This window comes from Mobula birostris, chromosome 1 (genome assembly GCF_030028105.1).
Source record: "Mobula birostris isolate sMobBir1 chromosome 1, sMobBir1.hap1, whole genome shotgun sequence".
NCBI classification, from domain to species: domain Eukaryota; kingdom Metazoa; phylum Chordata; class Chondrichthyes; order Myliobatiformes; family Myliobatidae; genus Mobula; species Mobula birostris.
Window position 1 is genome coordinate 151,000,547 of NC_092370.1, and position 23,223 is coordinate 151,023,769.

At 38.2% G+C, this 23,223-nt stretch overlaps 1 protein-coding gene across 4 annotated transcripts in view; it reads right to left on the bottom strand.

Moving 5' to 3' along the window:
* The window catches only part of LOC140200513 (tau-tubulin kinase 2-like), a 179,979-nt gene extending 157,077 nt beyond the window's left edge, over positions 1–22,902 (bottom strand). For 3 of the 4 annotated variants that reach the window (XM_072263978.1, XM_072263993.1, XM_072263971.1), the window contains exons 1-3: positions 22,833–22,902; positions 17,073–17,213; positions 6,578–6,682 (exon numbers count right to left, since the gene is read on the bottom strand). In XM_072263978.1, coding sequence (XP_072120079.1) covers positions 6,578–6,682; positions 17,073–17,213; positions 22,833–22,844 — 258 coding nt within the window. In that variant the 5' untranslated portion in view covers positions 22,845–22,902. Of the gene's footprint in view, positions 1–2,473; positions 2,578–6,577; positions 6,683–17,072; positions 17,214–22,832 lie in introns of those variants that run through there. The other variant, XM_072264003.1, reaches the window with a different exon arrangement.
* Positions 22,903–23,223: the final 321 nt, after the last annotated feature.

Consider the following 23,223-nt stretch of genomic DNA (forward strand, 5'->3'; position numbering starts at 1 on the left):
ATTATTCATTGAGGTGTAGCATGGAACAGGCTCTTCCGGCCCTTCAAGCCATGCTGCCCAGCCGGTCAATTTACAATGACCAATTAACCTACTAACCAGGACAGCTTTTAGATTATGGGAGGAAACACATGCTATGCTGTCACAGGGAGAACATACAAACTTCTTATAAACAGTGCCAGGAATTGAACCTGGGTCACCTGTACTGAAAAGCATTGTGCTAAACACTATGCTATGCACTTTGACACAACTTAAGAGGTAAATTTTGAAACGTTTTGAAGTGGTTAGATGAGCAATTAAATCATCAAGGCATAAAAAGCTAAGGACCAAGTGTTGAAAGATGGGATTAATACAGTTTTGTGCCTACTGGTCACAAGGACATGGTAGGCCAAATAGCCAATTTCTATGCTGTCTGCAACCGCCTCCTCCCGCGTAGTCAACAAAATACCGCACTTGACATTGCACAAACTTTAGAAGCAAAATTTGTACTGCATAAATCAACAAGCACTAAAAAAAAAGCAGCCGACTTTAACCCATGGCATGGCATTTTTTTTGTCCAATTGCATAGCATTGATTTACAAGATCTTCACCTTTGTTTAATAATAAAGACATTTACAATTACTAACATTTGTATTTACCTGTTGAAAATAGTGAACTTCCCTCCATTGAGGACACTCATAGCAGCAGGTGCAGAAAGGAGGTCTGGAAGATCATTGGGGACACCAGTCACCCCAACCATAAACTGTTTCAGCTATTTCCATCTGGCAAACTCTACCGCAGCATTAAAGCCAGGATCAACAGGCTACAGGACAGCTTCTTTCTACAAGCCATTCGACTTCTAAATTCACATATCTGTACATTGCGACAGAGTCATAATGCGAAGATTTTTACTCTCTCACGTTGTGGGATGGATGTAATTGTAGGGTTCTTAGCAATATTGACTGTAATGTTAACTGCTAATTATGAAATGGCATCTTTGTAATGTTAACTATGAGGTAATGTTGTCTGTAGTTGAAATGTTTGGGTTATAGTTATAGATAACGGAGGAACTAACCAATGGAAGCTATGTTATTCTATCTGTATGTGTGGGAACCTGGGTCAGTGCACAGGTTTTCGGGAGGAGAACTGAAGAGGAAGGACGTGCTGCACGCGCTCTGGTCAACCACCGTGGTTGGTCCCAGGCGCCGGGTTGAGGAGATTGAATGGTGGAAAGAACACCCCGTTAATTGAGCTCCAACGGTTGTGCACGAAGTGGGTTAACTCTGATAAGTTTGGCGCCTTTTACTTTCCTTTTATATTGTATCTCTATTAATTACATAGTTCCAGTAAGATTTATAAAGTGTAATCTGTAAATCGTACATTGTGTGCTATCTGGTATTTGATGTGTGAGTTTGTACTAGGGTGCATTATACAGCAACTACACAAACGTGAGACACGGTTTGGCGGCAGATGGGGTTTCCCCTAGACAAACACGAGCCGATAGCCCTGAGCGTTACACAAAACTTAAATAAATTCTAAATTCTAGAAATAACATTTAAATTACCACACAAATGTTAATGCAGCATTCCTTCCAAGAATTTTGAATGGCTAAATCTACAGCAAAATGTTTGATTAAAGCAGAACAGTTATTCCCTACATTATATTAAATGCTAAAAAGTACGACTGTGCAGGATTACTCGAAAGGTCATTTCTATATGCTTGATTGAGACAGAGGTTTAAAGCTCAATCATCACAAAATGAAGCAAGATAAAAATAAAATGTAAAAGTTAGCAAATTGTTTATGGAATAACTGCTGGTCATCAGATTGGAATACAAAAACTAATGAGAAGACCTTTCAGGACAGTAAAGAAAATATATTCTGCAACATTACTGCTTATGAATGGAATTGTTTCTACTGCTGGAGCACTTCCTTGCCTTTGCAAAGTTGGACACCACTATCTCCAGGAGAAACTAAAACTGCACAACCACAATAAATAACTGCTAGTAAACACATTCATTGAAATAAAAGATAAATTATGGCAGCATCTGACGCTTCGTTTTTATGACTGTTGCATTAAACACAACCTTTCCAACCAGTATCCTTCTAGTGTTGAAACATTTGACAGTTGTGGAATCCACAACTGAAAATGTGAATAATTATACCATGGGAAACAGAGTTACTGAAACAAAGAGAAACAATATAAATGACAAAGGTTGACACTTTGAAATCTATTTGCTCCCTAGAACCATTCAGATATAAAATACTGAAGTAGATACAAAAGATCGATTTCTGCAGGGTATTACAAAATAATTATTATTCTTCAATTTACTCAATAGTCTTGATTCTAACGTATTGACATCACAAGGAAAAGGAGTAAATGAACACACTACATCTTGCTTTTGATATTTTTGCAAGTTTTTTTTTTAAAGACAAGCAGATCTGTACCAACAAATTAATTTCCTTTATTCAGACAAGGTCACATCATCCATCTTTTACCTGTGCTAGTAAAATATTTTATCCTTCACACATCAGTCAACAGATACTTAAAATTGCCAGCTTTGTGGTGGAGTGATGGATGGTGTTGATCTTCACATGTTGTTGGAATTGAATTCATCCAGGCAAGTAGAAAGTGCTTCATCATAACTCCAAAATTGAGGGAAAGCTTTGGGAAGTCAGGAAATGAATCATTCTCAAAAGAATGCCTAATCCTTGGCCTAGTCTTGTAAGCACATTATGTCCATTGAATTTATGCCAGTTCTCCACTTTGTGCTGGCGTATGCAAATTCTTACTAAGGTCGCAGAGCTAATACATTAACTGCTTTTTGTTCTGCAGATACGGTATTAACGTATAGTTTTCATAGAACTTTCTGCTTTTATTTCAGATTTTCAACATCAGTTTTTCCAATTTCCTTTCATGGATCTGATTACTAGTGACTTTCACAATGCTCATTGTGATAGCAAATTTAATTATGTCGAGGGGAACTGCTGAGACTCTCTTAATAACAACTGTTACCTAGCAAAGATTTAGTGTGCATTCTGTTTTCAAAAGCCTGATCTTTGTCTCATCTTTTCGTGCTATGCACAAACACAGAACTGCAGAATTATAATCACACGTCCTCACTTCTAGCCATATAAATGGTGGTGGGACTAATGCTGCCAGCTATCATTTTACTAATGACATGATAGGGAACTTGGACAGTGATTGACTATTGGGTTTGAATTGTTTTGGTAACAACAAATACCTGGACAATTTCTCATCTTTTGGGACAAATGTAATTGCTGCAGCTCATTTGGAACATGGCTAGGTCTGGAGCATGTTTACAACTGGAATGTGGCTGGAATTGACTGCAATCAATGAGCTAAGGCATTAAAGAATTACAGGTGGGTAAGTTCAAGTAGCACATGATCAACATTTATAAAATATTAAATCTTAGTGCTAATACAAACCTAAATAATTATACAAGTTTATTTCACTTGATTTGTGATGCAGTTCACAGTGAAAGAAATGTCTGAAATTAAATAATGGTGATTCAGAATGTATTTTAAATTAAGGTTGGATGCTAGACTGGGAATTAATGGCCAGACATGTAGTCTTTCCCCATCTATGACAGCTTGTCCATTCAAATAGAAAAGTTTTACATTCCCAGTATTAGTGTCACTTAGCTTGGTGCAAGGAAACAGTAAAGAAATTGATAGCGGCTGTTCTGGTAGCTGGACAGAAGTAGAGGTAATTTCTCATGTGGTCCTTGTCCTGCATAGTTGATTTAAGCTCAGAGTAGGAAAGTTGAGATTGTACACAGTCTCATTTAACTCAGAAAATTACTGAGGACCAAAGTATAGAGTCATAGAAAAGTACAGCACAGAAACCAGCCCTTTGGCCCATCTAGTCTCAAGGATAGTAGGATAACAGAAAGGAAAGAACAAAAATACATCCCATTTGGTACACAGGCTTGCAAAGCAAAACCCAATCAGTAAAAAAAAACACTGTACATCGTGGAGTCAGAATCATACAGCATGGAAATGGGTCATTCAGCCCATGATGTCCATGCTGACCACAGGCACCCATCTGTATTAATCCCTTCACCCAGCCCTCGCTGGGTAATCTTCAGTGCCTGGGTAATCAAGTGTTTGGCGAGTCACTTCTTAAATGATATTGGCAACCCTGCTGCTACCACTCTCCAACAGTACATGCCAGGTACCCACCACTCTCTGGGTGAAAAAGGACTGGCTTAGATCCCCTCCACAATCTCTTTATAGCCTTATATTTTTGGCAGTTATTCCAATTAAAAACACTCAGAAGAACAAAAATAGTCAGAGATCAGCAGTATTAAATATCAGGAGATAACCCTTATGCGAAAACACAAAATACAAAAATGTCCAAAATCCAATTTGTTGTTGTTTTTTTTTGAGCGCTGACATGATGCCAAAAATCGAAAATTCTACAAGGTGCTGGGAAGGTTCCCAGGCAAAGCACAGGTATCTGCGCACCACAGACAGTTTTGAGAAGTGACCTCATATGCCCAGAGTGCTACCCTGTTGGTGCCAGTTTGCTCTCAGTAATCATCATAGACAGACCTTCATGCATTACCATCCTGACACTACCTTGTAAGGAGTTTGTATGTTCTCCCAGTGACCTCATGGGTTTCCTCCAGGTGCTCCAGTGTCCTGCCACAGTCCAAAGACATACTGGCTGGTAGGTTAATTGGGTATTGTAGATTGTCCAGTGTTTAGGCAAGGGTTAGGTTGGAATGGCGGAGCAGACTCAATGTGCTGAAAGGCCCAATTCTGCTCCTATGTCTTATGGTTGTAAATCGAGGCGACCGCTGGGCAGCACGGCCCAAAAGGTCGATTCTGTGCTGTGTCTCAAATAAATAACTCAGCGAGATTACCCATGTGACCACTTGCTCTCTGCTCTGTGCAATATGTCAGAAAGGCCAGTAATTACCTCTATGGGTAATTGTGAAATTTTTTTAAAAAAGAGGAAGCATTTATGGTTATCTATAAACACAAAGTCAAGCTATTGGAAAAACTTGACAGTGGTGTAAGTGTGAGGTATCTGACAGAGGAGTTGGAACAACCTGAAGTAACAGAAAGGCAAACAATTCAAATTTCTATGCTGAAAGTAATGAACAGAAGTTAATGAAAAATAGAAAAAAATGAAGATCTCAATCTATATTGAAAGAGTGGATTCATCAGCAATGGAGTGAACGTCAGAGGGATGTCATTTCATAGGTACAAATATTCCAAAATCCGAAACACTTCTGGCCTCAAGCATTTCAGATAAGCGGTGCTCAACCTGTATTTTTCAGAAAGATTCCCAACCACAGTTCACTGAGTTATTACACAGGCCTGTGTTTCAACATCAAAAGTTTGGCTAATTTCAAAAGTTAATATCCACAAAACCTTTTATTCCACTACCGAAAAGAATAGCCAGATCAAAGACTGTTTAATAGCCTATTGTAAATGGGACTGAATGGATCCAAATCAAGTTCACTGCTAACATAACAGTGGTTGGCCTCATCAACAATGATAACGAGACAGAGTACAGAGAGGAGTTAGAGGTGCTTGCAGATTGATGCGAGCATAACAACTTGTGTCCCAACACGGACAAGACCAAAGAGATGACTGCAGACTTTAGGAAGGTGCAGGCTGACCACACCTCACTGCACATTAGTGGCTCCTCTGTGGAGAGAGCTAGGAGCACCAAGTTTCTGGGAGTGCACATAATGGACGATCTCATCTGGTTCCTTACTAATACCTCTTTATCAAGAAAGACAGCAGTGTCTGTGGAGACTGATGTGAACGAGGCTCTTCCCCCACCATTCTCACCAATTTTGACAGGAGTTCCTTTGACAGTGTCCTAACCGGCTGCACCATCATGTGATATGGGAACTGCAAGGCATCTGACCACAAGACCCTACAAAGGGTTGTGAGGACTGCTGAGAGAATCACTGGGGTCTTTCTTTCATCCACCCATTAAATATTTACCAGGCGCGCTGCGTACACAGGGCACTTAGCAGTGTCAAGGATCCCTTCCATCCGTGACACTACCTCTTTGACCCCCTACCATCAGCAAAAGGTACCATAGCATTAGGACAAGAACTGTTAGGATGGGAAACAGCTTCTTCTCCAGGATGTGAGACTACTGAACTCCCTGCCACCATCCACGTCTCATGTATGAAGTGCCAGTAGCTTTATACTGTTTACTTTTAAAATTGTGTCGTAAGTGCAACTTATGCTAAATGTCGATCTTCTGGGATACATTTTATTATTTGTGGTAATATTACTTTATATGTTGTGTGAGTCATATGTTTTACATTGCATCTAGGCATACATGTACTCCACATGTGACAATAAACTTGACTATGTTAAACCAAATGCTGGAAATACTAGTCAGGCAGCATGTGTGGAAAGTGGAACAAAGTTAACATTTCAGATTAGAGACTGTTTGTCAGAACTATGAAAAATCTTAGTGATAAATTTAAGTTAATGTTTTAAAAGGTCAAAATGGCAAAGGTATAATCAATTGCATAACTCATCTCTTCTCAATATGATTTCTCTAATTATTAAACATTCACTCAATCACAAAAAAATACTTACAGGTCTAACATCTCCACAGGAATTCGTGAACTGTCGTGCCAAACCAAAGTCCAGCATGAAACACTTTCTACAGGTGCTTGGAAACCGGCCCATTGCAAAGTTCGACTAAAAAGTAAAAAAAAAAAAAAAATGTTTTTCTTGCTTTAATGAATGAATTGGCACAGATCACAGACAGAGGTTAAAAAGACTTACATGGAAAAGGCCCTTCAGCCTAGAGTCCAGGCAACCATTTATATTAATCTTATACTTAGTCTTCCCATGTTCCCATGTTGTCTAAAACACAGCTGCTAATTTACCTACAGCAAGATCCCACATATAGCAACAAGATCCATGACTGGGTAAACAACTTTGAAATAATGCACTGATGAATAAACCTTTCTAGTTACAATCTGACTGAGATGTAATGTGTTCATCACAGAACAGGATGAAGGAGAAACTTGTGCAGTCAGTAGCTTCCAAGTAGCTTTCATTTTGGGGTTAGTGGTCAATGGAACTACAACATAGTTATCATGCAACAACAAGGGGTATTAGAGCCACTGTTGTGATAACTTGGTAAAACACAGTGACTACAGCAAGATTCAGCTTAAGGGGGTTCAAATGATTTCTTTGGTCTCCCAAAATCCAGATGATGAGAAGTATGCAGCTGAACGCTCGACTTATATGTATACAAAAGCATAAAATGTTATGTTGTCTCTATGCCCTTTGAATGCAGTAATTTTTAATGACATGATTTGGACAGATAATTCTGCAGATCAGAAGCACAACAACTAAATACTTAACCTCTACGAACTTGGATCATCCAAACAGACCAATGTGGAAGCTGTTTGAAAAGATTATTTAAAGATCTAGGTTTGATTGCAACATCCATTCCTTATATCTGTGTAATTTACATCTGATAACTTCATATAATGAAGCTCCTGTGATATTGTAAACAAAAATGCTTTCAATTTAAATGTGCTCTAATCATTTGAGCTGGGTAGCAGTCAACAGCAATGCTGTACAAGATCCATCTAAATGGTCATGAACAAACAACTAAACAAAGATTATAATTGAAAACATTCTCTCCTGGGTCAGCTTCCCAAGCATGAAACTCAACCAAAATTACAAAAGTGAGAGGACAAGTGTGTTTTAATTAGCAGGGATAGGAGATGGGTAAAAGTAGAGAGAACAAAGAACAAGCAATAGGGTGAAGACCAAAGTAATCCAGGTTACACAATGCTGTCCATGCTGATTAGGAGAAACTGGTGAATGTTTGTTCATAGTTTATCTGTCTGGATGAATGTAAATAGAATTGGCCATTTGTAACACAAACAAGAAAGAGTGGTTGTATAAATTGTTGAATTCAACATTGAGTCCTGAGGGTTGAAGTGTGCTAAGAAGCCACAATCTTGTAAAATTGCATGCTAAGCGTTCACATTATTTGATCAGGCAAATTTTCTCTAACAAAATACAGGCCTCTGTGTGTATATGTCAGCTGCATCCTGCTAATTGCTCTAAACAGCCCACAATCATTTCAGTCTAAATTACATCCAATTACATCACGAAATAACTTAACATTACGTGCTTCACTAGTTTCACTATGGTAACTTATTCCCCAAACCTCTATCTTAATTACTAAGATGTCATGTCTGGTTCAGTGCACAGCTCTTGCTCAAGTCAAAAGGTTGTGGGTTCCACTCCAGAGAATTAAGCTTAATCAAGGCAAGTGGTTATAACCTTTCAGAATGATAGCTTCTCTTATTAACAACAGTAAAGTATGCACCCACTCAGTTCCCTACCAATAAAAAGATAAGTATAGAATGAAAATCAAGTCCATGTAATAAACAGGGAGATCAGATTAAGAACATAGGAGAGGGTAAGGAGCAGTCAAATATAAAAAAGAAAACCAAGTCATTTCAACAAAAACAATTATGTATAGACTAGACAGGGCACTTGGGAGGAACAGAAGGCAGAAGTGCATCTATTCTATTATAAACAGCTTAACAAGCAAGGCAAATGAACAGAGGGTGTTTACTAATGCCTGGCGCTAAGATGTGACATCCATTGAGGTTGTGGCTCAGATTTGCAGGGATGATTTTGGGGACAGCACATGGAGTTAAGGGTCAGTATAGGGTTTTGGTATTGGGTAGAGTAAGAGGTCAGGGGCAATAAACGAAGAGCCAGAGATCAGAGTCCAGGTCAGAGCACCCTGCAGTCAAAGGCCAGCTATCCCTGAGGGTCAGGTCAGCAAGTGCTGAGGAAAAAAAATAGCAACCTCCTCCCAGCACCCCCAGATTAGGAAATCCATATGGACAGTATGTACAAGGGCTGGTGACACCACAGGTTGGTGAGCTCTAGGGTCAGAAGTCCACGCGAGTCCAGAGGTCAGAGCCTGGAGGTCAAAGTCTTGTATTCGTTGAGATCTGAGGTCAAGGTGTAAAGGTCAAACCCCCATGGTCAGCGTGTCTGGAAGTTAGACGACTGATGCCTATGAGTCTGAGAGTCCAGGGCCAAAGACTGGATGTCAAAGTCCTTGGGTTAGTGAGTCTAAGTTGGAGTCCTGATGTCTGCTAGTCTAAGAATCCGGAGCCAAGGACTAGGGGTCAGAGGCCCAGTGGCAGCCTATTCTGGGTTTAGAGGCCTATCTGTATGACTGAGAGGATAAGTAAATGGGTCAGAAGGTGGAAGAGGCTTGTATTGTTGTTGTTGTTACTTGCTTGATTCTGCTGAACATTGTGGGCATGCTTTGTTGGTATGGTAATATGGGGCGAGACTTGTGGACTTCTGCCAGCATATCCTTAGCTTGTGTTGGCTGTTAATGCAAATTTTGCATTTCACTGTATGTTTCGATGTATGTGTGATAAATAAATTAAACTTATTCTGAGAGTGTTACTATCACATATTTATGTTGAGAAAAGTAGAACTGGCAACTCAACATTCCAAGGCATAGAATCTTCAGATAAAATGACGGCTGGGTGGGGGTTGGTGGTGATGTAAAAGAAGAGATGGTATTACAATATCAAAGCATCCATTACTGCATTAAGAAATGAGTACATCATTGAAAGATCTTCAAATAAAGCCACATAGGTGGAATTTCTAAACAAAGAGTTTGATCACTTTTCTGAGGGATGTGTTTCAGGAGATAGAGGTGTGGATGCACAGACAAATCACAAGAGAGGTGTAAAAACAATAAGAGCAATAGTAGTAGGGGATTTCAATTTCTCAAATATTAACTGTGAACAGCTTTTAAATAAATCCCTAGGAGCTGATGAGGTGCATCCAGTGGAATATTTTGAGGCCAAGAGAGTATCAGCAAAGAGCATTTCAGATAGAGTGGCCATAATTATTGAAGGAGGATATTGGAGTGATGATAGTCCCCAATTGATGGAAAGAAGATTTCAATATTATAAAACTGCACCTGATAAAAATGGACACAGACTTGAGGTGCCCATATGCTTCTAAAGAAAGTAGTCAAATTTGAAAAATACTAATGTGTTCTCATAAGAGTGGAAGGGCATTAAATCCAAGGAACCAATGGCATCAAGGGATATCAAGAGTTGGCTAAAACTGCAGTGAATGGCAAGTTTAGAGAATTGAAAACAAGAAAAACAAAAAATCAGAAGGGCAAATAATACAATAGAACACCAGCAGGCAGGCAAGATTATGGAGAGTCACAACTTTGTAAACCCATCTAAGGTATTTAATCTATGTGTGGAACCAAAGGACACAAGAACTTTTTACTATTCACAATGGAGGAAGATGGTACAGTTGGAGAATTGGGGGGGCAGTGTGGGGAGTTCTAGAACTCCCATCAGAGAAGTGGAGGAATTAAGTGTTCCACTGGTTTTAAAGGTGACCATAAAATATAGGAGCAGAATTAGGCCATTTGGCCCATTGTGTCTGCTCCACCATTTCATCATGGTTGATCCAATTTTCCTCTCAGTCCCAATCTCCTGCCTTCCCCCCTTATCCCATCATGCCCTTACCAATCAAGAGTCTATCAACCTCTGCCTTAAATATAGGTAAAGGCCTCCACAGCTGCCTGGAGCAATGAATTCCACAGATTTATCACACCCTGGCTAAAGAAATTCCTCCTCATCGCTGTTCTAAAAGGACTCCCCCTCTATTCTGAGACTGTGTCCTCTGCTCTTGGGCCTTCCCACCATAGGAAACATCCTCTCTATCAAGGCCATTCACCATTTGAGAGGTTTCAATTAGGTTATCCCTCATTCTTCTAAATTCCAGTGAATACAAGTCCAGAACATCAAATGCACTTCATATGATAAAGCCATTCAATCCTGGAATCATTCTCCTGAACTTCCTTTCAACCCTCTCTAGTTTCAACACATTCTTTCTAAGGGGCCCAAAACAGTTCACAATACTCCAAGTGAGGTCTCTCCAGTGCTTTACAAAGTCTCAATATTACATTCTCACTTTTATATTCTAGTCCTCTTGAAATGAATGCTAACATCACATTTGCTTTCCTCAACACAGACTCAACCTGTACAGGGACTCCCAGTCCCTTTGCATCTCAGGTTTTTGTATTTTCTCTCCCTTTCATTTCTTCTACCAAAGCGCATGACCATTCACATCTCAACACTGTACTACATCTGCCATTTCTTTGCCTATTCTCCTAATCTGTTTAAATCCTTCTGTAATCTCCCTATTTCCTCATAACTACCTGCTCCTCCACCCATCTTCGTATTGTCTGCAAACTTTACAACAAAGCCATCAATTCCATCATACAAATCATTGACATATAACTTAAAAAGAATCAGTCCCAACACAGTACCCTGTGAAACACCACTAGTCACTGGCAGCCAACTAGAAAAGATTCTCTTTATTCCCACTCTTCACCTCCTGCCAATCAGCCACTGTTTTATCCTTGCTAGAACCTTTCCTGTAATATAATGTTCTATGGTTCTAATATCATGGGCTGGTAGCTTGTTTAGCAGCCTCCTGTGTGCCACCTTGTCAAAAGCCTTCTGAAAATCCAAGTAATTAACATCAAACAATTCTCCTTTGTCTGTCCTGCTTGTTATTTCTCAAAGAATTCCAACAGATTTGTGAGGCAAGATTTTCTCAAGGAAACCATTCTGACTATGGCCTATTTTATCATGTGCCTCCAAGTACCCCGAAACCACATTCTTACCAATCAACTCCAACATCTTCCCAACCACTGAGGTCAGACTAACTGGCCTATAATTTCCTTTCATCTGTCTCTTTTCTTGAAAAGTGAAGTGATATTTGCAATTTTTCAGTATTCCAGAATCTTGCATGGAGAGATTATTAATGATCTTTCAAGAAACGATGTCTTCAGCCACCTCTTTCAGAACTCTGGTGTGTACACCATTTGGTCCAAGTGACTTATCTACCTTCAGACCTTTCAGTTTCCCAACAACCTTCCCTCTAGTGATGGTAAACTTCACACTTCATGATCCTTGACATCTGGAACTTCCACCACACTGCTAATGTCTTCCATTGAAGACTGATGCAAAATTCTTATACAGTTCATCTGTCATTTCTTTGTCCCCCATTACTACCTGTCCAGTATCATTTCCCAGCAGTCCCATATCCACTCTTGCCTCTCTTTTAAACTATGCATCTCAAAAAACTTTTGGTATCCTCTTTAATATTATTGGCTAGCTTATTTCCGCTTACCACCTTTACCTTCTTCATCAAAATTGCTGGTGAACGCAGCAGGCCAGGCAGCATCTCTAGGAAGAGGTGCAGTTGACGTTTCAGACTGAGCCCCTTCATCAGGACTACCTAGAGATGCTGCCTGGCCTGCTCTGTTACGTCGACTGCACCTCTTCCTAGAGATGCTGCCTGGCCTGATGCGTTACGTCGACTGCACCTCTTCCTAGAGATGCTGCCTGGCCTGCTGCGTTCACCAGCAACTTTGATGTGTGTTGCTTGAATTTCCAGCATCTGCAGACTTCCTGTTGTTTACCTTTACCTTCTTAATGACTTTTTAGTGCCTTCTGTTAAGTTTTTAAAAGCTTCCCAATCCCCTAACTTCCCACTAACTTTTGCTTCATTATATATCCTCTCTTTGATTTTTATGTTGGACTTGTTAGCCATAGTTGTGTCAACTTGCCTTTAGAATACTTCTTACACTTTGGGATGTACAGTATATACCCTGTGCCTTTTGAGTTACTTCCCAGTGGTCTTTTCAAATCAATTCTGGCCAACTCCTCTCTCATGTCTCTAATTCCTTTTACTCCACTGTAATATCGATACAGCTGACTTTAGCTTCTCAGTCTCAAATTTCAGGGTGAATTCTCTTATATTTTGATCACTTACCCCTCAGGGTTCTTTTACCTTAAAGCTCTCTAACCAATTTCAGTTCATTCCTGCTGGCTGTGGATGGAATAACAGCATTTTATAGCTGCTCCTAGTTTACTTTACTTTTCTTACTTTCCAACCTGATTTGATACTATGACTACAAGAACCGCTAAAGGTAAAAAAGAAGATTCTTCTACATCTTTGGATTCTATTATTGAATTGCTGCAAAAGCACAGAAAAGAAGCGTCCGAGGAATTTCAGCGATTTAGAAAGGAATCCTCCAAAGAGTTTCAACAACTTGGCTCTGAAATTAAACAATTAACTACAAAACTGGATTCTATTCAAGAGATCTTAACTGAGCACGATAAACGAATAAAAGAGAATGAAGAAATCCTGTCGATTCTGGATGAGAAAATGGACGACCTGCAAAAGCATTATGAAAAATAACCCAAGGTTAATGACAAACTAAGACAGAAGATTACTGATTTAGAAGACAGAAGTAGAAGGAATAACGTACGAACTCTTGGTCTCAAAGAGTTAACTGAAGGTGATCATCCTATGGAATTTTTTGCAAACTTTTTGGTTCAGTTATTTTCCTGATATTTTAAAATCAACACCAATGATCGACTGAGCGCACAGAGTACCTGGGAACAGAACGTTTGCAAGCAAACCTCATTCAGTCATAATCAGTTTTCATGAGTTTCAAACAAAGGACCGTATAATTCGTGAATCTCGTTGGAAAGGTATGATTGATTATAATGGTAATAAGATTAGAATTGTTGAAGATTTCCCGGCAGAGATTATGTGAGAGCATGCTAAGTTTAAAAGTGTCATGTCAGAGCTCTACAACAAGGATTTTAAACCTTCTCTACAGTATCCGGCGAAGCTCAGAATTACACTGCAGGATGGATCGCAGGAATGGTTCCATTCAAGTTTCTAGGCCCAGAAATTTTTAGAGTCAGTAAAGTGATTGCTTATTATTTGTTACATGAATAACTGTCTGTTTTACCTTTGCTAAACTTTGTACTTAACTCTTTCTTTTTGAACTTTTTAAAGTTTTATTTTGGGAATAAGACTTTAATGTGCTAATACTTTGTCTGCTAAGTTTAAAAGTGTCATGTAACAGCTGTTAAACAAAAACTAAGTAACAACTGAGTAATTGTGTGTTTTGCCTCTGGTGAATCTTGCAGTCAATTCTCTTTTTGAACCTTCCAAGGTTTTACTTTGAGAATAAGATTTTAATGAGCTAATATTGTGTTCCATATTATTTTATATTATACTTACTTTTCTAGAGTTCTTGATATCAGAATTAACTGTGTATTTATTATCTGTCGTTCTGACTAGGTTGGAATATTTCTAACTTTGAAATTTCTTTGGAGCTAAGCCAGCAGGATTTTTGGAAGGATGTTGTTATTAGTTATAGGCACCAACTTTCTTTGGTCAACTTACTCTCTTTGGGAGGGGGGAGGGTGTTTGGGTTTTTTTTCTTGGAAGCTGTTTGGGATTCTTAGTCAAACCTGTTGTTTGGTTTCCTTATCTCATAGGTCATTGTTTAGTTCTATTAATCTTCTTAAGGATTATCCTTTTAACTTTTCTTTTAAATAATAACAACATGGATTATAGTATTAATTTACTTAGTCTTAACGTGAAAGGATTAAATTAAATTACCCTTTGAAACAAAATAAGATATTTGCCTATATTAAAAAACATAAAAAATTATTTTTTTTTAAACAAGAAACGCAATTCTGATAATTCACGCCTTTTCAGCCGATGGAGAGAATTACACTTTCATTCTTGTTTTCAGGCCAAATCTAGAGGAGTTTTGATTTTTATAGAAAATACAGTTCCTTTTGTTCAACACAAGGTTGTTTCTGATACTAATGGGCAATTTGTTATAGTATTAGGGAAAGTAGAGAATAAATTGTTAGTATTTGCTAATGTTTATGCTCCAAATATAGACGATCCAGGATTCTTTGAGCGTTTTCTTTTTCATTTCTGCCTGATCTGAGTTTGTACTCATTGGTGATGGCAGGAGACTTTAATTGCTGGTTAGATCCAGTTTCAGATCGGTCTTCTTTTAAATCAACCACATTTAATAAATCAGCCTTGTTTATTCATTCATTTGTAAAGAAATGTGGGATTGTTGATATATGGCATTTCTTAAAAGAGAAATAGTGAATACTTGTTTTCAGCAGATAGTGAATACTTGTTTTCCTCTCATGTTCATCGTTTTCCTCTCATGTTCATCGTTTTCCTCTCATGTTCATCATACGTATTCCAGAATTGACTTTTTTTTATTGATAACCAAATGATTCCATTAGTTTGATCTTGTGAATACAAAGAGATTGCTATTTCTGACCATGCTCCTATGCTTTTATCCATAAATCTTCCTGGCTTTCCTCAGACAAACAGATTCTGACATTGTAATTTAACTTTGTTATCTGACAAGGATTTCTTACATTTCTTGGAGAGGCAAATTACTCTCTTTTTTGAAGAGAATATGGTGGAGGAGACTTCTAGCCTTGTCATATGGGACGCCTTTAAAACATATATTAAGAGGACAAATCATTTCTTATACTGCAAGTGTTAAGAAAAAAGCTAATAAAGAGAGAATTAATTTAGCCAATCAGCTGAAACAATTAGATGAAGAATATGCTTTGACTTCAGATCCTGTTTTATATAAAAGACAGGTTGAAATTAAAACTAAATATGATTTTTTATTAACATATGCTATTGAAACTCAATTCCTAAAGGATAAAAGTCAATTTTATATTCATGGAAATAAAACAGGTAAATTATTGGCTAACCAAATTAAAACTTCTAGTGCTAAACAACAGATTAAAGAAATTTATAAATCTAACAGTATTGGGACAACTGGTCATTTAGAAATAAATGATACTTTTAGAGAATTTTATTCTAAACTTTATAGTTCTGATCCTCTTAAAGATAATACTGTAATGAATAAATTTTAGACCAATTAAATATCCCTACACTTTCTGTTGATAACCGAAAACAGTTGGATCAATGTATTTCTCACAAAGAAATAGCCGAGGCTGTACGCTGACTGCGTTCAGGGAAAGCTCCAGGTCCTGATGGATTTTCTGGAGAATTTTATAAGGCTTTTTCTTCTTTGCTTATACCTCATTTATGTTCAGTTTTTTCAGATTCTTTTAAGTCAGGTAGGTTGCCGCAATCTTTTTACGAAGCTTCTATTTCGCTTATCCTTAAAAAAATAAGAACCCAACTGAATTTTCTTCATATAGACCAACTTCCTTACTTAATGTTGATGCTAAAATCCTATCTAAAGTTCTGGCCCATAGGATGGAAAATATCTTGCCATCTAGCATTTCTGACGATCAGACTGGTTTTATCAAAAATTGATATTCTCACTTTAATATTCGTCAGTTATTAAATGTTATCTATTTTCCTTCTAAGGAGATATCGGAGTGTGTGATATCCTTAGACGCTAAGAAGGCTTTTGATCGGGTTGAATGGCATTATTTAAAATTTTAGAAAAATTTTATTTTGGGTCCAACTTTATTCAATGGATTAAATTACTGTACTTATCTCCTTTTGCTCGGGTTCTTAGTAATTCTCAGAATTCTAAACCATTTAAACTTCAACGTGGAACCAGACAAGGTTGCCCTTTGAGTCCTTTGTTCTTTGACCTGGCCTTAGAACCTTTAGCTACTGCTTTTCAAGGATCTAATGATATCACTGGTATTTTCTGGAAGGGTTCACTTTATGTGGATGATTTATTGCTTTACATTTCTAATGTCAAAACTTCGTTACCTTCTGTGCTTTCTCTACTCTCTTGTTTTAGTCAGTTTTCTGGATATAAATTGAACCTACACAAGAGTGAACCTTTTACCTTTGAATAATTTGGTATCAACTGATATTAACCTTCCTTTTAAAATTGTAAGAAACCAATTCATTTATTTGGGTGTAACAATTTCATTTTTTTTTAAACCAACAGAGCCTTCTGCCTTGCTACCTATCTTTTCAATATGATGTGTATACCTAGATATTAAGCTCCCAGCTATAATCTTCTTTAAGCCATGAAGAGAAGGCAACAAGAGAGTGGGACTAATTGGATAGCTCGAGTATTAAACTGTCATGGATATAATCATTCTCTGAAATGACATTCAGTTCTCAAACTGAAGGTCAATAAACTTAAATTTATCCTACACTTTAAAATCCAATTGTAACTGTTCTCTGAATTACTTACAGGTTTGATGTCTCTGTGAAGGAAGCCTAGAGTGTGAATACTTTCTATTGCTTCAAGAATTTGTTTCCCCAGTCGTAGAATAGTGCTGATGCTAAAGGTACCGCGTGATTGGCTGCGACGTAGATCTGCAAGATTTCGCCCCTGAATGGAATGAAAGAAATTCTTTTTAAAACTTATTAAACGAATAATACATATCACTCAGGACATGGTCTGTATATAAAGATTTTTAGACAATTCCTTGAATAATTCCTTATTTTTCCACATAGCAAATACGCCAATGAAATTCAGGTGGCTCAGTATTTTCAGTGGTAATCTACACTCATCCCAGTTTTCCCTTCTGACAGGCTGCATCACTGTCTGGTATGGTGGGGGGGGGGGGGGGGCTATTGCACAGGATTGAAAGCTACAGAAAGTTGTAAAATTAGTCTGCTCCATCTTGGTTACTAGCCTCCATTTTACCCAAGACATCTTCAAGGAACGGTGTCTCAGAAAGGCAGCATCCATTATTAAGGACTCCCATCAGCCAGGACATGCTTATTGTTGCCAACGGGAAGGAGGTACAGAATCCTGAAGGCACACAACTCGGCCAATCTGAAACAGCTTCTTCCCTTCTGCCATCTGATTCCTAAATGGACATTGAACCCATGAGCACCTCCTCACGTTTTAAAAAATATATAATTTCTCATTTTACACTATTTTTAACTAATTAATATACAGTACATATATATTTGCTGTAATTGATTTACTTATTGTTTTCCTATATTATCATGTATTGTACTGTACTGCGACCACTAAGTTAACAGATTTTATGACATATGCTGGAGCTATTAAACCTGAATCTGATTCTGACTCTGATTCTGATTTATTTTCCCCACATTCTTATTAACTTGCCAACTCCACACAGACTGCAACCAATGTCAGGACTGAACCTTGTTCTCTGGCATTGTGAAGCAGCCATTCTACTAGCTGCACCATTGTGTCACCCAACCAAGAGGCAAGTCTGAAACAAACTCAAATAACAAAGCTGATGGCAAGGTTAATGGCAGCCTGACCAAAAATGTAAATGTCTTTAGTATGTAACGAAGAGCAGCAAATGGGATCTAAGACTGGCTCAAAAATTAATGAGTGGTTTATGTTTTAATGATTAGAAGGCAGTTTACAGTGAGGATCCTTATATTTCATTAGTTTATACCCTTGCTTTTTGCAGTTCATTTAGTAATTTAGACAAGTGAAGACATGAAAAGGTTTCTAGGTGATATAAAATAAGACCACCTGGCTGTTAATAAAGAGAAAAACATTAGATTGCAGAAGTAAACCAATGAACTAATAAGTTGGTCAAGGAGGTGCACACTTGTGGATAGAAGATTGGCAAACAGGCAGAAGGTAAAGAGAGGGAATAAAGGGGGGCTTTTCTGGTTGCTTGCCTGTGACTAGTGGTATTCCATCATGGGTCAGGTGCACTACCTTAATGATCTTGATGACAGAATTAATGGCTTTGTGTCTAAGTTTACAGATGATGCAAAGATAGGAGAAGGAGCATTCAGTGTTGAGAAAACAGGAAGGCTGCAGAAAGACTTGGACAGATAGAAGAATGTACAAAGAAATGGCAGATGAAATTCAGCATAGAGAAGTGCATGGTCAGGCACTCTGGAAGAAGGAATAAAGAATTACAGTATTTTCTAAATAGGGAGCAATTCAGAAATCAAAGGTGCAAAGTGACTTGGGAACTTCTGTGCAGGATTCCCTAAAGGATAATTTGTAGGCTGAGTCAATGGTGAGGAAGGGAAATGCAATGTTTGCATTCATTTCAAAAGAAATAGAATATAAAAGCAAGGATGTAATTCTGAGGCTTTATAAGACAATGGTCAGACCACCAGTGGAGTATTGTGAGCAGTGTTTGGGTCCCATATCTACAGAAGGATGAGTTGGCACAAGAGAGGGTTCAGACAATATTTACAAGAATTATACAGGTTTCCCCCATCATCCGAAGGTAGAGCGTTCCTATGAAACAGTTCGTAAGCCGAAATGTCGTAAAGCAAAGAAGCAATTATCATTTATATGGGAAAAATTTGTGAGCATTCGCAGACTCAAAAATAACCTACCAAATCATGCCAAATAACACATAAAACCTAAAATAACAGTAACATATAGTAAAAGCAGGAATGATATGAGAAATACACAGCCTATATAAAGTAGAAATACTTTTCCACAATCATTACCGCACTGTTCTCCGTAGTGAAAATCTCGCGCAAGTGCCGTCGGCAGAAAATCTCGCGCAAGCGCTCTCCAGTAACCTTTAAGCTATGAAGCTGCCAAATCATACCAAATAACACATAAAAATACACAGCTTATATAAAGCAAAAATAATGTATGTACAGTGTAGTATCACTTACCAGAATTGCTTCAGCGCCGAGCACACTGATGATGGTGTGTTAGGCTGAGTCGTTGCAGGTTGGGTGGTGCAGTGGCCCCCACCCTCCAGGCCGTCAACAGATACCGAACCACAAAGCGCGCAGGGATGCAGTGGTAGCCGGGAGGCATCCAGCACATCTTTAAGAAAAAGCCGAAATAAACATGCTAATTAATTAGGTACCGCCCTGCACGTAATTGTCGGCCCAGATCAGTGCCGATTTCCGATTGCGTCGTCTCCGATCTGAGCTGACAATTATGTGCAGGGTGGTACCTAATTAATTAGCATGTTTATTTCGGCTTTTTTCTTAAAGATATGCTGTGTGCCTCCTGGCTACCGCTGCATTCTCCGCGAATCGCGGGGTGGTGGGACACTGGGGTGTCATCTCATTGTCTGTTTCCATTAGAACAGGCAGCTCATCTTCTCCTATGACTGCCCACCTCGATGTCGAAGGTCGAGGTTTGTCGTCTGCTGTGGCTGATGCGGAAGGCTTGCTTGATTGCTGAGCCTCGCACATATTTCTATCATACAGTTCTTTGTAAGGACTCAAACCATCCTGCAAATATCCCCTAAACCTACGTACCCTTTCAAAATTAAAGTCGTACTTTATTATTGCAGCGAAAATCTCACGCAGTTGCTTCACGTTCAGTTCCTGGACGACTTCACTTTTGGTCCGTTCACTACTGCATTCAGTTTCAATTGTTATCCTTTCCTCTTCCAATTGCATCAGCTCTTCATTTATCAGTCCTTGGTCATGGGATGCCAAAACCTCTTCAACATCATGTTCGTCAATTTCCACAAGCCAAACTCACTTAGTCCTTACTTCGTTCACCACAATCGAAACGCTTAATTACATCTAGTTTTACGCTAAGTGTAACACCCTTACGAGCTCTTTCAGGCTTTTCCAATACCTCAGAACTCATCTTGCCAACGGCTGCTCACGGGCACGTGTTTAAGCAATGCCATTCCGAATCTGGGGGACAGTGGCTGCTCAGGGCGCGCGCTGCCTTTTATCGCGCGCTGATTTTTTTTTGTAACAGTGAAAACACCTTCTGAAAGCGAAAACAGGGTACTAATGTAGGTCTTTCGTAACAGTGAGGTTTCATAAAGCGAACGTTCGAAAAGTGGGAGACACCCGTACTGGGAATGAAATGGTTGTCATTTGATGACTTTGTACCTATACTCACAGGTGTTAAGATGACCCTCCAAATGAGGGGAGAATCTCACTGAAACCTACCGATTATTGAAAGGACTGGATAGAGGGATGTCAAGAGGATGTTTTCAATAAAGAAACTGAAGAGATTAAAGACTCTGCAAACAATGGCGATAATAAAAACAAGCAGCAAGAAGAGTATTTTGCATCACACCAAACTAAACTTCAAAAGATCCCATGGATATTTTCAAAAAGATACGTCAAGCCCTGCAAACCAGATTTAAAATGACTGATGAACTGAATTGAAAAATAACCAGTTTTTTTTAGTAACAAATTCCATAAGCCACTTCATAAAGCTCCAAAGGGAGACAATCAGCAAAATCTCTAACAAATGGAATTAAAAGTAAATTAATGATCTTGTTTGGAAACTGGCTGAAAAGCAGAAAGAAAAATTGATTGCTTTGTATGCAAACACTCCAGATGAGATCAGTGGGGACCTGCATAAGGATCTTGCAATTCTGGAACTGTATGTAGCAACCAAGTGACCAAAACTATTTAAGTAAAAGAATTATTGATGCCATCCAAATTTTTACAGCATTTGCTGTACATCTGATTATCAACTGATTACCACAGTTGAAGTATCTTGACCTTTTGATCCTGATTATTGGTATTAAACTATGACTTTCAACTCTCTATATGTTTATAGAAATAAGAAAGGATATCCAAATGTTTGGTTAACATGACCAACACCCTGGTAAGCTTTACCTGGCATTTATATAAAGAACAGTACCATCGGAATTGAAGATTGTAATAAGCTATTGAATACACTAGTCATACAGGCTGAAGTGGCGAAGATAAACCTTCACCATAAAGCTGCTTGTAGATCAGATGATGTCACAATTTTCAATCTGAAAAATATGCTATTGTTGGGACTAATGTTTTATACATCCCATTTTCTTTGCAAATCTTTCAGCTTTCTCCAGTCTTTCTTTTGTTCAAGCCATACCTGATTCAGCTTTAACTCAAAGAGCTCCTCCTTCCCTGACTGCAAACTATTTGAGCTTTGCTTTTTAGAATTAGCATGCATTCCCCAGTCTCAGGTTTTCCCTTATTATTTTCAGTGTTCTTTAATTTTCCAACACAACTTATATTTCTTTGTGTCCTTCCTTCATCAAGTGTTTTTAATGATGATTTCCACTTCTTGAAACTATATTATGAGTTTTCATCTACGCTTTACGGTAAATTCCAAAGCTCCCAAAGCAAACTTGTTTTACAGAAATTGCTAATGTATTCTATGCACACAAGCCTATATAGTGAGATCAGTGCATCTTGTATGCTTACTGTAACACCCGCAGCAAGTCTTTCCAACTAGAAGACATGGGACAAAACATTAAATGTCCAGGATGTCAAAACATGTGGGTGAATTTAAACAGAAACAAATTCGGTACTAACTAAGACTGCCTGTCAATAGGATATCCCCTCAAAGTCAATGTTAGGATAGGTGCAAATTACAAAAATAAATAAAGAAATGGGTCAGAACTTTATTTAACAAAGTCATGATATTGACCTTTGTGGGGTCAAAATAAGCAGCACTCTAAGAGAAGATATTAAAAGATTCAGTGCACAAGCAGAACTACAGAATATGAATCTATGCACGGACAATCTGAGTTTATCCCATCTAGATATAAAAGACAGCATATAGTATTTTCCAAATGGTAAAAATCTAAAAAAAACAAAAAGCAGTAGAGGTTCAAAGAAACGTTAATGTATACATATCATTAAAATGTCGTGGACACAAAATACAATGGAAATGGAGAAGATACTCAGCCACGAGTCATTAAGGTGGGCTCAAAGGACAAAAATCCAATTTCCTTTTTTTTAAAAAAAAGTACCTGCAAGATCACTTTATTAGACAAAGAATAATTCCATTATTGTTGTACCAATATTATAGGAAAGTTCAATAATAATCTCATTTATATATTTTTTTAAATATGCACATGCTGTGCTAAACAACCTCATTAATAGAACTCATACATAGTGACACAAGCCACAATAACCCACAGAAATAATTCCCCAAGAGAGATTTGACCACCTTATGTGACCAAGTAATTAATTAAACAGAATGAACTATTCTCCATAGATTAGGTACTTAAAGAATAAGGTGATAAAACAATTTATTAATAGTTTAAAAGCTTACCTGTAGCTGCATAACAACATAGTTAAATTGGTCATTTCTTCCACAGCCAATAAATCTACAAACATGATCCTTCCCTATTGCCAAAAGTAGAAAGAAATCATTAATAATTCCACTTACAAATGAATGCGACTAGCACAGAAAAGGTAAGATCAACTGAAAAACCCCTGACACAATTTGACCAATAGTGTTAATTATTCAGAGGCTTACACAGTACAATGGTGTCACACCATACAGTAGATTATAATTTATAACTCAGACAACAAAATGACACAATAAACATGGAGGACTGTAATGGAGGTACAGGCTTTGCCAACTGAGTAGAAAAGGCAGCAATGTGCGGCAATTTGGAGCTTTGAGCTGCATCCAGTCGGAGAGATCTGAAGCCTGAGAA